At 37.8% G+C, this 19,734-nt stretch overlaps 1 protein-coding gene across 1 annotated transcript in view; it reads left to right on the top strand.

Moving 5' to 3' along the window:
- Nucleotides 1-2,071: 2,071 nt before the first annotated feature.
- Nucleotides 2,072-19,734, top strand: part of LOC121417453 (dynein assembly factor 1, axonemal-like) — a 34,555-nt gene continuing 16,892 nt past the window's right edge. The window contains exons 1-5 of the mRNA XM_041611170.1: nt 2,072-2,144; nt 14,455-14,754; nt 17,312-17,409; nt 18,785-18,876; nt 19,363-19,584. Coding sequence (XP_041467104.1) covers nt 14,497-14,754; nt 17,312-17,409; nt 18,785-18,876; nt 19,363-19,584 — 670 coding nt within the window. The 5' untranslated portion in view covers nt 2,072-2,144; nt 14,455-14,496. The remainder of the gene's footprint in view (nt 2,145-14,454; nt 14,755-17,311; nt 17,410-18,784; nt 18,877-19,362; nt 19,585-19,734) is intronic.

The following is a 19,734-nucleotide window of genomic DNA, read 5'->3' as shown; positions in this document are numbered from 1 at the left end:
GAGCTAATTTTCTTTTTTATTCTGAGATAAAATGTAGACATTATAAGCACTTTTAGTAATCATTAAAAGGATGGATATCCAACTAAACATTTTATGCGAGTGTGAGGAGCGAGATAAAAATAAGTGATATACTAAAAGGGAACACTTAATTTTAGCTTTTTGTTCGCTGTTGTTCATGAAGAGAATACAATTTTTTAAAATCGTTTTTATCGTTTATCCTTTTTTTACTTTCATCTTTTCTTTCTTCTTTCTTTCTTTTTTCTTTCAGTCTTTCTTTCTCTCTTTCTTTTTTTAAGGGGTGGGGCTATCCCCCAACCTGAAATTCAGGAGGACGCGTCCCCCCCCCCGCTTCCACCGCCTATGCTTGAGTGGATTATTGGCCTCTTAAAGTCACATACTAGATAATCTGAACCCCATTTTTTTTTTTTTGGGGGGGGGGCACTCGGATCCATGACAAAGAAAGTATAGGCCTATCACAGAATAGAATGAAATAACCGTAAAGCACAATGCTTGAGGCTCAATACACTCTCAAAAAGGGACCTGGGATCGATTTTTTTTTGCTGGGGGTGCTAAAGTATATTTGAAAAGCAAATAATAATAATAATAATAATAAATGGGGTCACCAAAAAAAGGTCGTTTGTGAGGGTGTCTGATGGGTGTATATGTGTGTGTTTGTTTGCTTTGTGCTTTGATTTTGCCCCTCTCCATCTGAAAAAATGGATCGACGCCCCTGCCTGCTCGGACCGGATTTATGCCAGTACAAAGAGTTCTAATCAAAGAAATGACTTACTAGGGCCCGTTGCATAAAACTTTCGCAATAAAAAAAACTCTTTGGCAATTTTTTTGCCAGAAATTTTTAATGTGTAGGCCTAATTTTCAATGGTTTTATTAACTTTGTTTGCCAGAGTTTTTTTTTGTGGCAAAAGTTTTATACAACGCCATTTGCCTCGAATTAACTTAAAGGAGAATGAAACCTTTGAAACAAGATAGCTTGTGTGAAAAAAAACCAAACAAACAAACAAAGAAACAGATCAACGAAAGTTTGAGAAAAATCGGACAAATAATGGAAAAGTTATGAGCATTTGAATATTACAATCACTAATGCTATGGAGATCCTCATATTGGCAATGCGAAAAAGATGTGTGATGTCACTTGTGAATAATTCTCCCCATTACTTTAGTATATATTTCACTTAAACTGCTTTTTTATCACGTGTCCCCCCTTAAATATTTGTTGATATATATATATTTTTTGCTTGTCAATTTTGTTTCCTGCGTCCCCTGCTTCCATCCCAAAATTTCAGGTGGACCTTCCCTACATTTTTTTGCTTCCGCGCCGCCAATGAGTATGAATACCAGTAGACCAGTAACAACCACCATAAACAACAACAGTATAAAATTCGAGTAATTCAAGACCAGTTGAATTTTTAACTGGACCATCCAATTTCCAGAGATATCAGTTAAAATTCTACTGGTCTAGTGGAACTGGTTTTTCCATCTGGGCTATCAGTAGATGTGTTCCTTCTATAGGAGGGCATGTAATACATATTTTCAAAGAATACGTCATGGATAAAGAGTTGTATCACTATAAGAAAGCAAAAAGAGACTTTAAGGGGGAGGGGTATTTTATAGTCCATCACTAGGGAAAGTTGTTCACATGTGACATCACACATCCTTGTCGCATTGCCAATATAGGAGGATCTCCATGGATATAGGAATTGCAATATTCGAATGCTCATAACTTTCTCATCATAAGTCCGATTTTTCTCAAACTTTAATTAGCTTCGATTTTCTGTTATTTCGACACAAGCCTACTTGTTCCAAAGGTTTCATTCCCCTTTAAGTTTAAAATACTATCCAGCATTTCTGGCTGTTTCATAATCCCATATGAGCACAAATAAAAAAAAATATTCTGCCATTTAATCGTAACCTAGAGCACTGTCCAACGAGAAACCATAAATTTGAGGGGCTGTGGAACGGCTCTGGAAAATACATGTACCGCTATGGCTTCTAAAATTGGTGATGCTCCGCGCCGGCCGGCCCTCGCCGGCCGGCGCGCCCCGATCGTGTTGTTTCTGTTGTTGCTTAGTGACGACGCCACTGAATTCTACTCGCAATCGCAGATATTCATTTCACTGATAAAGTGTGAGTTTTCCAACCATTCTGACATTTTACTCGTGTGAATTTCTTAATGATGATTTTCTTTGATATTTCCAAAATGTTTTGAGTTATCTTTAATGAGAAATAGATCTAAGTTAGGTCTAAAACTAATGGCTGCAAGATCAATTCAAAGTTGCCGATTGTCTCTGTCACTAGTCCCGCCTGCTTATTTTTGTGTGTTGTCACTGTTGAACATTACGCAAACGTCACGGTTGTGGTAAAATAATAGGAATATTGGTATGGGATTAACCTGTTGGGAAGGAAGGAAAGGGGGTTAACAGGAGGGAAGTATCAGTGATACTTACCAAGAAAGTGATGGTGCAGGGCACGTTGAAAATAACCGAAAGCACGGTGAAAACAATAATGCAGGTAGAACCAAAAAGCAGGCCAAAGAAACTAGTAGACAATTGCTGTGGTGATATTACTGGGATGTGATGTATTCCTGGTGTAGATGTAATATATAGTAGCTTGTTGTAGCTGTAGATAACCTCGAAGAGCGAAAGGGCGAAGCAAAGGTTGTTGTGTTGTTCACAGACGTCCTCGTCTCGCTCATGTCGACTCTCAAAGTGATCATAAGATCTCTTGGCTGGCCTGACAATGCAGCTCTGCTGAGTTGTGCACCCAAGCATGGATGAATGCACATGGCTTGGGGTCTATTGTTGTGTGCACACAGCCTCTTTAGTACATGAATCATCTATGTTCCAACCCATCCCACAGTACTATATGTAGGGAGCAGTCGCGCGTGCCCCAGACTGTGGTACATTTTACCACACTCCCCCCGACTTTAGAACATCGTTACTTCCCTTATTTTTGGACTGTCATCGTCCGGCCATATGTCATATGTACACATGTGGATCTAAGCAGTCCTCAGTGAAAGGAGGGAACGATAAATGTTAATCCACTGCCGCTCTCAGAGGTTTGCAAGAAACTGTCTGGAGTCGCAAGGGTCAGAGGATGAACATGCCATTTAGTCGGTATATTTATATGCCCAAATTTATTTTAAATAAAACAACTATCCAACTTCTCAGGTAAAAGGTCAAGGGGGGACTTATCATTGTGACTTTTGGATACAAGTATTTTAATCAAACAAACGCTGCCACATGATAAACTTGATGCTAATACCGAGACTACAAGAGGGATTTCTAAAGTTTTGCAAAAATATATTAATATAAAAATGGACTGCCAGAAGAGCTAAGGTCAAGCCTTACGCCCACAAGGGAAATGGACAACCAGAAGAGCTAAGGTCAAGCCTTACGCCCGAAAGGGAAATGGACTACCAGAAGAGCGAAGGTCAAACCTTATGCCCGCAAGGGGAAGGAGAATACATGAATGCATATATTCATTGAAATGCTTATGAAGACTTTGTTGGTGGTTATCATCCCACAAGTCAAGATCTAGAAATCTTTACTCCTGTAAGGGAATGACACCTGAACCATTGTCTACAGAAGCCGATTTGTACATTTTCCCTTTAAACCAGAAAAAGGTTAAGCTTTTTGAGCAGATGGTTAATGGTGTAGCTCATCAATGTGAATTTATGAAAGGATCCTTTAATTGATTATTGAACCCTTCACTTGACAAGCTTAACCTCATCCCAGAAATACTGGAATTTCTAAAATTTGTAATGTACATATGAACGCATGCTTGCAGCAGCAAGAAAAATAGTTGACCCAAAGGTTTGACAAAATTTCTATAAACTTTGTTTTACTCTTAACCCCTTCCATAAAGATAAATTCTTAGACTTGTAAGGATTTGGGGCTTGATTATTATTACTGAATAAATACAAATCTCAATTTCTGAGGCTAGTCCTTGGGCAGGATTTGGTCTGGAGTCCTTTGATGGATCTCCGCCCTTATTGCCAAGAGACGAGCAATCAGATTCAGGAGAATCTGTTAATATTTGTCATCTATCCAGTAAAAAGAAAACCTTATTGAACTCTATCAATTTGCTGGGTTTTAACGATGTTTATATCTTCCTTGCAGAAATCTATAAGTTAACAGATTCCCAAGGAGGTTATAACCAGAATAAACAAAAACACATTCTGGTTCTTGTGAAGTTTAAAAATGAACAGCTCTGCACAATGATGAAGTCTGAAGTCATAAAATTCAAGACCTCACACACATCTAACCTGCATTAAATAATCCCAGGAATATTACGCCCAAATGTTAAGTAGCATAATATTTTTCACCTGATTTGTAAACTTCTCAAACATTTTGGAAGCAATGGACTGGAAACTCATTTGCTCAAGGTAAAGTTCTATTCATTAACTAATTTGAGAAAGGACCGCAAATTAAACTCTCATCTATCAAAAAGATATATAGATTAAGATTATTGACAAGTGTTTACATTTGTGTAATTCTTGTCTCCAATTACATATGCTAAAACAGTGTCAGCTTTTCAAGTTAATTAATGATTTATAGCATAATGATAAATAATATTTCCCATTATTTTAAGTGACTTTATGTCAATGTTAAAGAAAAATTGTATTCAATGGTGTCAATGACATTCTGAGTGATAGTAAAAATGTCAGACTTTAGAAAATGAATACAATTTTGCAGCTACTCTAACTGACTAACAAAGACATTGTTAGTTCATCAGCACAAAAAATATTCCGAGGTAAGTACATGTTATTTTGACCATGGACAAGCACATGGGAAATAACAAGTACTCCCAAAATAGATATGTACTGAATAAACCAAATGAATTGGAACTCCCTAGTAACACCCCTGATTAACAATTAAGATTAATTCAAACTTGTCTGAACAATTCAGATAAACACCCAGCCCTGGAAGATTCTTAGAGAAAGAATGCAAATTAACTCATTGCCCTGGATGAATTGTTCCAAAGGTAAGCCATTTACAATGCTTTCACCTTTAGTCTGAAAAGTTGGGTCACCCTTAAACAATTAGATTGCTCTACCTTTCAATAAACAATAGCAATTCCAACCTATTATGTATGTTCTGCAACCAGGGTTGAAGACAACAAATTTGGGTGTTTCTCAAGTCTGCTCTCAAATATTCAGAGGGTCTGCTTAAGAAACTAAACAAAAGAAATACATTTGTATTATTTGATTGAAATTGATCAATAGCTTATTCGGAGGCTTTCTGCAAATCCTCCAATTGACTGAAGAACCCTTGATCAATGGAAATAGCTTTCTATAGAAAGCACTTAAAGAAATTATCTAAAGCATCTGCTTAATTAAAAGGGGAGTAGTTTTGTATAAAAACTTTGAACACAATTACCTGAGGAATCTGTTTACAAACATTATGAATGGAAATAACTTTGAATCATTTTGAATTCAGAAGCATTTTACCCCTTTTGATAAAACCTAAAGGGTGTGCTGTATGTTATATGCGCATGTTAAGCCTGGATAGAAGAAACTTAACTTCCAAAGCATTCCTCAATATAATTATTTAAACTTTAAAGGGATAAAGTAACAATGTTCACAGACATGATTTATTTTAAATCAATAAAATCACTAAATATTTAATGAAATTTTCATTATTCCCTACCCCCTCCTTTTTATTCATTTAATGTTTAAGTGAACGATTGTATTAGTTCTTCTTGGGTTTCGTTCCCCTGGGACTGATATTTTGGGGTTGTGTTCTCGACACTTTGAGTTAATTGTGTTCGAGACACCTGTGCAAATGACAAAGGCCATTTACAAGTTGGAGTGTAGGATTTTGATTCCTAATCACAACTGAAAGTCTATCTTCAGGTGTGAATATTAGAACACCATGCTTTTAAATCTAAATCAAATTTGGTAGAAAATATGAATACTAAGCAATGGTGTAAATTCCGAAGTAAATAATTGATCAAAATCAAAGAATACCAGACAATTTGTCTCTGAGTAATAAATACACAAAGTATGTTACGAGAATTCTCTTCAGTGAATACCTCATCAAATTTGAGCAAATTAATAACAAGGTATTTTCAAATTATAGTAAAGGAAAATCATCAATGCCAAAATACAATTTCTTGAAAGTATGCAGGCAAAATAATTTACGCAATTCCATGGTGGTACCAAGGTGGTACCGTACAACCTAAAAGGATAGCAACGGTGATCTCGCGCAAAACCAAAATACAGAAGCGGGTCACTCCACCCTTGACTTTGACGCTGAAAAGCTACAACGCTATCCCAGTGCACTGCATGAGGGTTAGGATTAAACCCGAACAAATTCAACCCAATCTTACACATATTTACATCATGCCAATTCGGCTTGGATTGAACAGTAATTTCTGAACTATCAGAAATGTCATCAGAGTTGACAGCCTTATTATTTACAGTGTTAGCTCTCAACTCTGTTTTGGCTGGAGTGGCTTCTCTTTCTACCACTTTAGGACTTAAAAATAAAGGATCAGAAATAATATTTTTGCACTGCTCCTTTGCAGATTCAGAAATAATAGGAGTATTAACAAATAAGGATGGACCCTTACTAGAAAATGAGGAAACACCTTCATCTAATTTGTTACTGAAATCAAACTTCCCCCTTACTGTTGAAGTCAGTCCCTGGTCAGGTATGGATTGGGAGCCCTCAGTTTCAAAAATTGTGGTCAAAGCCACTTCTGATTCAACTTTCGGGTCAGAACCCTCCCCACTGGATTGGGAGCCCTCAGTTTCAAGAGCTGTGGTCAAAGCCACATTTATTTTAACTGTTGGGTCAAAGCCCTCCCCAATGGTTTGGGAGCCCTCAGTTTCAAGAGCTGTGGTCAAAGCCACATTTATTTCAACTGTTGGGTCAAAGCCCTCCCCATTGACAGAGATCAGACTACCAGATTTGGGTGGATCTAATTTCTTTTTGGAACCCTGGCCTTCTGTTATTGGGGTTGAAGGTCGGCCTCTATCTTCAACCCTTCCCAGTTTGGGTAATTGGATTTTGAAAGTTTACATGTAGCAAGGGTACTAATAAGATTGTCTAACTTGCTATTAATACAGGCCATCTCAGTCTTCCATTGAGACTTTCCAGCTCCATCAGAGTCCCTTGAATTATAGTTACATGACTTTGGGGTAGAATCCCGCAAAATATCAGGGGTAGCCTGGACTGGACATTGTGTTCTGGGGTTTGGAAAATAATGTGAAGAAAATTGGCTATAAACAAAAGCAGGATGCCCTCGGTGAGTTTGGACATTCTGAGGGTATGTATTAGGTGAATCGTTTCCAAACCTATGTCCCAATTCAAAAACTAAATCAAAGTAATCAATTCTGGGGTTGCTTTCAAATATAGCTGCACAAAATTCAGCAGCTTGCCCCTGCAAACACAAATACAAATTATTGATTCTCTGCCTGGCGGTCCAACCTGCTTTATCGGCATACCGAGAAAATTGTTGAAGAAAAACTTTCCAACTACCATTAATGCCATCATAAATTGGTTTGTCTAAAACAGAAACTTTTTCTTTATTAAACCAAGTGGAAGAGGTCTGCCATTGACTTCTAGAAAACATGTGGTATCCTCCACAGTTTGATCAAAAGTATTTCAAACAACCATATTTCAAAAACATGAAACCCAATTGGACCTATTAACAGAAAATTCTTTGCAAATTTGCTTAGTTCAAAGATTTAAACCAATCACAGTGAAGGAATATAAGTAGAATATAAAATTCCAGGCTAAAAATACCTTCCTGCTAAATTGCATTCAGCGCAGAACAATGTCAAATTCGATGATAATGCGGAATTCCAAGCAGAAATCAAAATTCCTAATCCCACCTTGAGATTTCATAGCAAGCCAATATACCGAAGAATATCAAATATAGACTATCCTGATTTCAATTCCTAAAGTCAAGCTATCTTTTTTTTAATTATTAAACAAGGAACTTCCTTGGAAAATGGCTGAAAATAAGTATCCACTTATTTTATTTTAATCCAGAAAACAATAATTATTTCAAATTGGAAAATGTGGTGACTATACAGTATTCAACAAACTATTGAACCAATGCTCAGCCAAACAAGTGAAAGAAAACAAGCACAATGCAGCTTGGTTCATTCACTAACTGAGCCACGCCCAAGGCAAATATTCACAAACAGAACACTGCAAAGAGCATGAAAATTCAGCATTCAGAATCACTCAAAAATTACACAAACAAAATATGGGAAAGAGACTAGAAAATCAATGTTCCAAAATCTCGCAATTTTGCGCAATGTGGGAAATATAACAAAATTGATAGCTGGGATAATCTGGAGAATTTGATACAATTATCCCACTAAAATTGGACAGTAAAATTAGTACAAGTTTAAATCCAAAAAACAAATTGCGTATTAAATACAAGGATTGACTTATGCTTTGCAAAATGTCAAAGATACAAATTTATTTCTGGAGTCTCGCTCCCATGCAACACACAAGCATTCAGAAAAATAATCAGAATATCACTTTAATATCACAAGCAATAACAAATAAAAAGCACAATATATTTTCGATCTTTTGAGCACACTCAAAATTATCCAATCTACCCCCTTCCAAAAATTTATGAAGGAAGCAGAACACTCCCAAAGCACACTCAAAATAAAATGAAAAGAACGAACTGAAATCTAATGGGATGCCAATTCGCGCAAAGTAAGATTCGCAAGCGCCATTGTGGTAAAATAATAGGAATATTGGTTATGGGATTAACCTGTTGGGAAGGAAGGAAAGGGGGTTAACAGGAGGGAAGTATCAGTGATACTTACCAAGAAAGTGATGGTGCAGGGCACGTTGAAAATAACCGAAAGCACGGTGAAAACAATAATGCAGGTAGAACCAAAAAGCAGGCCAAAGAAACTAGTAGACAATTGCTGTGGTGATATTACTGGGATGTGATGTATTCCTGGTGTAGATGTAATATATAGTAGCTTGTTGTAGCTGTAGATAACCTCGAAGAGCGAAAGGGCGAAGCAAAGGTTGTTGTGTTGTTCACAGACGTCCTCGTCTCGCTCATGTCGACTCTCAAAGTGATCATAAGATCTCTTGGCTGGCCTGACAATGCAGCTCTGCTGAGTTGTGCACCCAAGCATGGATGAATGCACATGGCTTGGGGTCTATTGTTGTGTGCACACAGCCTCTTTAGTACATTCAAATCATCTATGTTCCAACCCATCCCACAGTACTATATGTAGGGAGCAGTCGCGCGTGCCCCAGACTGTGGTACATTTTACCCCATTTTCGGTCCTGTTTGGATGTGTGACTGTTGTTCTTTTTGCAGCTCTGGTTAATAAAAGGTGTGTCATAAAGTGCAAGGATGGTGATGGGTAGATATGCCCTGGAGTAAAGCCAAAGGGGAAGTTCACCATAAGCCCTGAGTGACATGACAAAAAAGTTTATTGACTGTATTTGTAAAACTAAAAATGGCTGAAAAAATATATTCATGGCATTGGCAAATTAAACTAAAAAGCCTTGCCCTTGGCTTGGGCTTGGCTTTGGCAAAGCCGAAACCAGGCAGGCAGGAGCCCGGAGGTAACATTTGTTGTTAGGTTAGGTTTGTCTTGACTGTCTTTGACTTTATGCTGTAACCGATCTTTATTCCAATTCCCGATCAGATCCGATTTTCCCCTTTTTTCTACATTTTTCCGAACTCCGATTTTTGACCAGTGGGGAAAAAATCGGATCGGAAAAACCAAAACATAACAAGACAAAAAAAAAACACGTGGCGACATGTTTGCCGTCAAAATGCGCTGGTGATTTGTTTTGATCTCAGACAAAAGCGGTGGAAGGAAAAGAAGATAAAGGGGAAGAAAATTATGATTTGTTTTTATCTCCGATATCTTCTTCTTCTGTGTAGTCTGCTTCCTTCAATCCTGAAGATTCTTGCAGAACTTGGTGAGGTGTGTGTCACAAGGATAAAGTGCATGTGCCAAATATATACATGGTGCAAGTAAAAACAGGTATTGATCTAGCTGTTGTTGCCTTTCGTCAGTTGCAGACGAAAGGCTTCGGTTGATGGTGCTGTCACAACATTTACTGGGAGAGTGTTCCACATCTTGATGGTTCTGGGGAAGAAGGAGCATTGATGTTGTTGAGTCCTTGATTGAGGCATCAGATATCCTTGAGTGTGAACAGCTCTTGTTGATCTGGTACATTTGGTGATGTATGCATCAGAGTTGAATGGGACAAGCTCGTTGTGGATCTTGTAGAACATCACAAGGCGAGAGATTTCCCGTCGTTGTTGAAGGGATGTCCATCCTAGCTCCTGCAGCATCGATGACACACTTGATGTGTTGTGATATCGATTCAGTGTGAATCTAGCTGCTCTGCGTTGGATCATTTCAAGCTTGTAGATGTTCTTGGAGGTTGATGGATCCCAGACAGTAGATGCATATTCCACCAAAGGTCTGACGAAGATATTAGCGGAAAGGCAGGTGGAGAAGAAGATTATGATTTCTTTTGATCTCCTACATAATCGGGGAAGAACAAAACGATGATGATGATAATTGGTGATAATTTGTTTTGATCTCCATCAAAAATGGAGGAAGAAAAACAGCAAAAAGACGATATGTTTTGATCTTAAGCGGAGGCAAATAAGATTTAGTTGAACACGCTGACATGCGCGGTAATATTTACGACTATCTGACTATACGATTACCTCCGCTATCACTACAATGTTGTAGAGAAGGTGAATATCATGGTAAACAATTCTGGATAATAATGCGTCTTTTTCGGGAGGTCAAGCGACCTTTAAGAGTTTACGATTACCTCCGCCATCACTACGATGTTGTAGAGAAGGTGAATATCATGGTAAACAACTCTGGATAATAATGCGTCTTTTTTGGGAGGTCATGCGACCTTTAAGAGTTTACTATTACCTCCGCCATCACTACGTTGTTGTAGAGAAGGTGAATATCACGGTAAACAACTCTTGATAATAACGCGTCTTTTTTGGGAGGTCATGCGACCTTTATGAGATTATGATTACCTCCGCCATCACTACGATGTTGTAGAGGTGAATATCAGGGTTAACCACTCTGGATAATAATGCGTCTTTTTCAGGAGGTCATGTGACCTTTAAGAGTTTACGATTACCTCCGCCATCACTACGATGTTGTAGAGAAGGTGAATATCATGGTTAACCACTCTGGATAATAATGCGTCTTTTTCGGAAGGTCATGCGACCTTTAAGAGTTTACGATTACCTCCGCCATCACTACGATGTTGTAGAGAAGGTGAATATCATGGTAAACAACTCTGGATAATAATGCGTCCTTTTCGGGAGGTCATGCGACCTTTAAGAGTTTACGATTACCTCCGCCATCACTACGATGTTGTAGAGAAGGTGAATATCATGGTAAACAACTCTGGATAATAATGCGTCTTTTTCGGGAGGTCATGCGACCTTTAAGAGTTTACGATTACATGTACCTCCGCCATCACTACGATGTTGTAGAGAAGGTGAATATCATGGTAAACAACTCTTGATAATAATGCGTCTTTTTCGGGAGGTCATGACCTTTAAGAGTTTACGATTACCTCCGCCATCACTACGATGTTGTAGAGAAGGTGAATATCATGGTAAACAACTTGATAATAATGCGTCTTTTTGCGGGAGGTCATGCGACCTTTTTAAGATTACGATTACCTCCGCCATCACTACAATGTTGTTGAGAAGGTGAATATCATTGTAAACAACTTTGGATAATAGTGCGTCTTTTTCGGTAAGTAATGCGGCCTCTAAAAGTTCACGACGGACTCTGCCATCACCACGATGTTGTAGAGAAGAGGCCTATCGTTGATCGGCCGTAGTGTCACGCGCTGGAATGTCATTATCTTATTTTCCTTCCTCCGATTATGTCGGAGATCAAAACAACTCATCATCTTCTTCCTCCGCTTTTGTCGGAGATCAAAACAAATTCTTCCATCAGTGTAGCGTGCCGCATTTAACCACGCGCCGGCCACATACAAATTTTAATGTATTTTTTTGTTTTTTAATATCTTCCGATGCGATATCCAAACCGATTCCGATTTTAGGAGCAAAACTTCCGAACCGAACTCCGATCCCGTAATTACTCTAACTTACAACATTACTTTGACTTTACTTTCTTAGTACTTTGAAAGTTGGATTTACTTGGTCTTGGAAGTTGGATGTTGAGACCTAAATGGCTAAAGCAATGGACTGTCCTTATCGCAAATACAATCACGCAAAGGATCATGGGATGGAGAAGGGAGCAATAGCATGAATAGCGCCGCTGTTGTCCAGATGTGACCTTGCGAACGCAAGCAGCTGACAATTATGATTCCCATAATGTATCAAAATATGATCGACGCCCACAGTCAACATTTTTGCTAACTTCCACAGCATGTCCAGATCCAGTAAACGCCTCGTCATACTTGTGCCAGAGTCTAACAATCACTTTTCTTCTTAATTATAGGGGGGGGGGGCGAGATAGATGTGCTGTCCATAGCTACAAGAGTAGTCAAAGAGTGGGGTGCTCACCCGGTGTATTGCACAGGTCTGCTAGTCACAGCAAAACTTGGGTCAAGTCAATCCCAACATTTCAATCATATGCCGTAATAAAAATGTAATAATTGCTGGTGTTAATAGAAAGAAAAGGGATCCAAAAACAAAAGAGTTATTAGAATTTTAATCATTTGATTTATGATGTCTTCAATATGCAATCAGCTTTCCTTCATATCACATGAAAAAAAATAATGAACTGTTATATATCAGAGAATTGAAAATGGTTTTCACTGTGTAGATCTAGTAGTAGTAGGACCTTTATTCAGTGTATGAATAGACAATTCATTTCACATCGGTTCCTTTAAAAAGAAACATTAAATAAATCATCACAAATCATCAACAATTTTTAATTCATTCATTTTATATTGCATTACTTTGTACCTCTATTCACATCTTTAAAGGTCAAGTCCACCCCAGAAAAATGTTGATTTGAATCAATAGAGAAAAATTAGAAAAGCACAATGCTGAAAATTTCATCAAAATCGGATGTAAAATAAGAAAGTTATGACATTTCAAAGTTTCGCTTATTTTTAACAAAATAGTTCTATGAACGAGCCAGTTACATCCAAATGAGAGAGTCGATGATGTCACTCACTATTTCTTTTGTTTTTTATTGTTTGATATATATTTCAATTTTTACGAATTTGCCAATTAGGACCTCTTTGCCTGAAGCACAAAATGTTAAAATAATGGAATGCCACATGTTCAGGGAGGAATGAAACTTCATTTCACATGACAATGACGAGAAAACCAAAATATTTCATATAATAAAATACAAAAGAAATAGTGAGTGAGTGATGTCATCAGTTCCCTCATTTGCATTCCGACCGAGATGTGCATATAACTGTTTTGTGAAATGAAGCGAAACTTTAAAATGTCATAACTTTTTATTTTACATCCGATTTTGATGAAATTTTCAGTGTTATGCTTATTGAATTTTTCTCTTTTTATTCAAATCAAGTTTTTGTTGGGGTGGACTTGTCCTTTAAATAAAAAGTACAAAAGACTCGAGTCAGTTAATAACAGTTGTTGTTTTTATTTTCATTTTCACGCTGTAAGCATTTTTTTAATGGATGATGAAGGTCCACTTCCATACTGCACTTAACCAGTACAACAATACACCAGACGGTGGCCTTTACTGTCTCCAGAAGAAGAAGAAGAAGGAGCAGTTGTTTGTTTATGATGTCAAAAATCCCAAAACTTCAAATTCTATTAACTTGTTTAATCTTCCATTGATTTTCCTCAAACCTTCACCAATATGTTTAATTACTTTTTCTGCTATCTTTACAACAATGTTTGCGTCAGGGTGAACTTCCCCTTTAATTCTGATGCATTTTTTGGTCTCTACTACTTTAGAGTATCTGAGGGGATTCATTTTTCAACCAATCAACTAGATCTAGATTTCTTGTCACTTTGATTAAAAAAAGTTTACAAGTTTTTTTATTGTTTGAATTATACAATTATACAAATTATACAAAGAGCAACCATATACATGTAGTATAAAAAGTGCTAATTCCACATGTTCAGGGAGGAATTAATCATTAAGTCACTTGGCAATGAAGAAAAATTGGAATATTTCATATAATACAATACAAAAGAAATAATGAGTGGATGACGTCATCAGTTTCCTTACTAGCATACCGACCAGGATGTGCATTTATATAACTTAATGTGAAATTAAGCGGAACTTTGAAATGTCATAACTTTCTCATTTTACATCAGATTTTGATGAAATTTTCAGCATTATGCTTGTTTGACTTTCTCTTTTTATTAAACTTTGTGTTGGGGTAGACGTGTCTTTTAATAGCTTGATTGGGATTGCACTTGATGAAAAGTCATGACAGTTGTGTTTTCCGTGTTTGGTTGATACATCCCTCAGATTACACACGCACTTCAACCAGAGACAGAGTGGTAACCCAACATGCCGACTATTGTTGAGATTGTGGATGAAGACCCGTCTGTAGATCAGGCACCGGTCTTCGTCACAGAAGTCAAACCTGTCTCCATCGAGCCTGTGGAAAAATCAAGCAACCTAGCTTCCTGTGAGCCCACCAAGGCCCTAGATGCGGAGGAAGTGGATATTCCTGGAGCTGAGGTTGTGGATGCTGATGGACTGTCAAGTGAAGGATTAGGAGGAGGAGATGGTGAACAGAAAGATGATGGACCAAAATTGGTTAAGGTAAAATGGAATGTCATTATGGAGCTTTGGCTTTCCAACATGAAGTCTCATGGAAATATGCAATATTTTATAGCATTAGCACAATACACAGTACTTCTTAGTGCTACATACCCGAGGCTGTAGTATGGTAGCCCTGGTGGGTGTTTCATAAAGCTGTTTGTAAGTTAAGAGCGACTTTAAGAACGACTGTTGATCCTTTCTTATACGTGCTAAGCCATCGCCAATGAATATACCATTTACAACAAGACGGGATCCCCAGTCGTTCTTAAAGTCGCTCTTAACTTACGAACAGCTTTATGAAATACCCGCCTGACCTGTTGTAATTGCTACCCCTATAGGGATTTCAAATGTAAGAAAGGGTAGTTCCTCTGCTTTGTCCATTTGTGAGTAAAATGTAAGGGGAACTTAAAGGTGACCGCACACCTTACGATTGGTCTGCTACTCAATTTTGGAATAAAACGTAGTATATTTTGATGCTAATATTGAGAATTGGTATATCTTACTGCGTAATGTTCGAAATCATCATACAAGCACCTCTGTTCAAATCTGTGACTATGCTATCATCCTTCTTAGAATAAAAGCAAATTCAATATCTAGTCGTAATGACGTCATAGCAGTCGTAGATTGGCTACGATTTGAAACTAATTTGACCATTACTCCAAAATAAAGGCTTGCAATCTTTCAAAATGGTTATATTAGTATTCTTTCAATTAATTTTAACCTGAAATAAAATGATATGTTCCATTCACATTTTCAGAAAATAGCAAAATGCGATTTGTTCCAAAATCGGATCGCGAACAGTTGTAAGGTGTGCAGTGGCATTAAAGGAGAATGAAACCTTTGCCTTTGGAACAAGATAGCTTTTGTGAAAACTGAAAAATCAAAGAAACAGATCAACGCAAGTTTGAGAAAAATCGGACAATTAATGAGAAAGTTATGAGCCTTTGAATATTGCGATCACTAATGCTATGGAGATCCTCGAATCAGCAATGCGACGAATATGTGTGATGTCACTTGGGAACAACTCTCCCCATTACTTTATTATATATTTCACTTAAAGTGCCTCTTTTATCACATCTATCAGTAGATCATGTATTCTTTTTTGGGGTTGGTATGTAATACAGATTTTTAAAGAATACATCACGGATAAAGAGTTTGTATCACCATGAGAAAAAGCAAAAAGAGGCATTTTGAGGGTATCTTAAAGTCCGCCAAAGGGAAAGTTGTTCACATGTGACATCACACATCCTTGTTGAATTGCCAATAAGAGGATCTCCATTGCATTAGTGATTGCAATATTCAAATGCTCATAACTTTGTCATTATTTGTCTGATTTTTCTCAAACTTTTTTGGTTCTTATTCTTTGATTTTTCTGATTCGACAGAAGCCTACTTGTTCCAAAGGTTTCATTTCCCTTTAACGTCACAAATTATGCATATAAATTTATATGTAAGGTTTGCTAGATTTTTAAAATCAATACTTTTGGGGTTTCAAGCCAAGAAATGTGTACATTTAAATGGGTTTTCATGACCACCATCTTGTGATATTAGGAAGTTTTCACACTTTGATACAGAATGCTTTTGAGAATATAGCAAATGTATTGTAAACTGCCCTTCATGACGATGAATAACCAAGAAGTCTTTGTCGAAAATTGTGGAATCAAAATTGCATTTTCGTCCTGGGGTCCGTTGCAGAAAGAGTTGCATTTAAATGCATGTCAAAGAAATCAATCGCAAGTCCCAAATGCGCGCTGTTGATTGGTTGAAAATCAAGTTGCGCATGATTTTTAGAGTTGCAATTGATTGCAACTCTTTCTGCAATGGGCCCCTGGACCCACAATGTATTTGCCATTATTTGTCAGCTCTGAAACTTAGGACCATCAGGGGCCCGTAACACAAAGCTTAGGAATGATCGTAGAACACATTTCTGCGATTGATTGCACTGACTGCAATGCACAATCACTCGTGGAAATCAAGCGTACGATTAATCACTAACCTTTGTGTTACGGGACCCCGGTCATTGGGGTCACCAATTTTTGACAAAGACCTCTGGGCTGTTCGTTCTGATTCGAGGGGCATTTTCGATACATTTACTGACAGTGTTGGATTTGTTCTGCATGGCGCATGGGCAGAAATCCCAGGGGGGACGTGTCCCCCCTACTCAAAATAGTAGGGGGGGGGAGGGACACAATATCAAGTGTCCCCCTACTATTTTTGGTCTTTTTTATGATGGAAAGAATTTAGTTTTTTTCACCCCCAAAATAACTTTTTGTGGTTATACCCTTTTTTTTTTTTGCTTGTCAAATTTATTTTGGTCGAAATTACCTTACATTTGTGGTGTGCTGATAACCCTTTTTTTTGTTGTCAAATTTTTCAGCCCCTGGTCCCTCATACCTTTGGGGAGAGATTTCTGCCCTTGGCATGGCGGTCCAAAAATTAGCTATCGCTTGAGAATCAATGTACTTTTCATAGCTTGACTGTAGTCTCTTCCCCTCTCTCCCTCTCTTTCTCCCCTCTCTCCCTCTCTTTCTCCCCTCTCTCTCTCTCTCATCAATTAGGATGAAGATAAGCCAAGCAAGAAGGAAAGAAACAGGAAGGAGGAAGACGAGAAGGAAACAGACTCTCAGGTTCCTGAGGATGATGACAGATTTCCAAGGTAGAAAAATAAAATGTTGAGAATAATAATGATAACATATTACTGGGGTAAATCCAAACGGCAAACTTAACCTTCGAGGAGGGGATGAATTATTGTTTCACCCCTCCTGAATAGTACGCCCGTCGTTACAGATTTACGCCAATGAAACAAAGAGTATTTGAATAGCGCACATATTCACCTGTTACGCGCTCCTATATCACCCCAGCTGTCAAGGCTAGTCCACCAATTCTGGTGCTCACAGCTTTTTGAGGAATTAGTTTCTTACCCATTATACCTCACCTGGGTTGAGTGCAGCACTTTTTGAGTCAGTTTTGTGCTGAAGGAAACTACATGTCGAACCCACGACCCTCTGTTTCAGAGTCTGGGGACTAATCCACTGGGCCATAATGCTCCAGAATGAGGAACCCCAATAACAAAACAAATTGTTTTTTTTAATGTGAACTCTGGTCTAAAGATTGTGTTTGAAGTTAACAGCGCAGGGTCATGTTATCCGTTAATTTGACATTGTCTGGGATAATTCAAACAATGTTTTACACCATAAAAGCAATAGAAAAGATACAACCATAAACATTTACAAACCTTCAAAGTAAGCAAAATATTGGACACTTTCCCATAATTTCAACTCAGAGTTGTGCCTAACTTAAAGAGGACTTGAGAATACCAATGAACATATTCATTTGAATGAAGTCATTGAAGTTTGATGCAATTTTTTCTGTATTCTAGCAATCAGACATTGACTGCCTGGCTGGGCTGTCAAACTTGAGTTTACATATTTTTGAGGTCACACCAGAAAAAAAGCTCTAGTTTTAGAAATATCAACATGAAATCACGTTTTTGAGGGATTTGGGGTTTGACATACACTCACATAATTTTTCTTGATTTTGTAACTGCGTACCTTGGGCGTAAAAGTTGCGTGGATACTTGACAGTACATGTAAAAAGTTAGTGAGCAGTGTTGTCGAAAATTTCATTTTACAGTTTTATCGCAAAATGTGTTGGGGGAGGAGCAGTATACCCCCCCCGGTGTATAAGGGTTAAAGACGCCTGGGCCCCCTATCATAGAGCTTAGTGATTAATCATTGGGCCTTTTTACGACTGATTATTCACTTCAATCAATCATGGAAATCAGTTCCATGATCAATCAATTAGCTCTTTGTTACACCCCCCTGGGGCCTGTTGCATAAAACTTTGTACCTGAGAAAGCTCTGGTAAAAACTGAAAACTAAGGTTAGTCTGATTTCTGCCATTGACTTTAACACAGGGCAAAAACTCCGGTAAAAACAACCTGAGTTTTCTCGGGTAAAAAGTTTTATGCAACGGGCCCCAGATCAACTTTAACTTGGAAATTTTGCACTTGTTTTTGTTTTTATTTCAAGAATGACAGAGAAAGCATTGAAGGATATATGCAAGCAACATGACCTGTACAGGACGCCTGAACTTAACGATGTACTTTATCTCCATTATAAAGGTATGTCACCCTTCCCCCATTTCTTAGGTACATTAGCAATGCGTTGGAACTTGGACGTTAAAAATGGGCTATAGTTATAGTATGTCAGACTTCGTAAGTGCGTTAGTGGCATTTATCTTCCTCATATTTTGATTGATGTCAATTAAATTTGGCATACATACTGTATCTGTCCTGCAGTAAAGATGTGTAAGAAATTTTGATGCTATGGTATCAGTTTATATCATGGGACAAAATTAGATTTAAAAATATTTGCCAATCAAACTATACTTCTTCAGATTTTGACAGTTTTTTAACGTATAATTCGGAGTCATAATGTGGAAGACATTTTTTCAAGAAGTTTGAAAACTGTGTTGCCATGGTAACGGCATGTTATGCCAAAAGATACAGGGAAAATCCTTTGCGATGTGGCAGAGGTATCAATCACCTTCAGTGTATGTCTAGTTAAACAATAAAACTTGATCGATTCGTCAAATTATTTTTTTGTAGGCTACACCCGCATCGAGGGGCTGGACAAGTACACCGGACTGAAAGCCCTCTACCTGGAATGCAACGGCTTCCGCAAGATTGAAAACCTTGATAACCAGCGAGAGCTGCGCTGCCTGTACTTGCAGCAGAACATCATCGCCAGGATCGACAACCTACAGAACATGCAAAACCTTGATACACTCAATGTGTGCCATAACCATATCACAAGGATAGAGAATATCGGTGAGTAATGCTGGAAATGAAATTGCATATTTGCAGTAGAATATCATCAGAAAGATCGACATTCTACAGAACATACACCCAACATTTGCCATAATCACATCACAATCGGTGAGTACAGCTGAAAATGTTTCATATTTGCAGTAGAATATC

Source organism: Lytechinus variegatus, chromosome 6, assembly GCF_018143015.1.
Source record: "Lytechinus variegatus isolate NC3 chromosome 6, Lvar_3.0, whole genome shotgun sequence".
NCBI classification, from domain to species: Eukaryota; Metazoa; Echinodermata; class Echinoidea; order Temnopleuroida; family Toxopneustidae; genus Lytechinus; species Lytechinus variegatus.
Note: the sequence above shows the minus strand (reverse complement) of the source record. Positions and strands in the feature narration are given on the sequence as shown.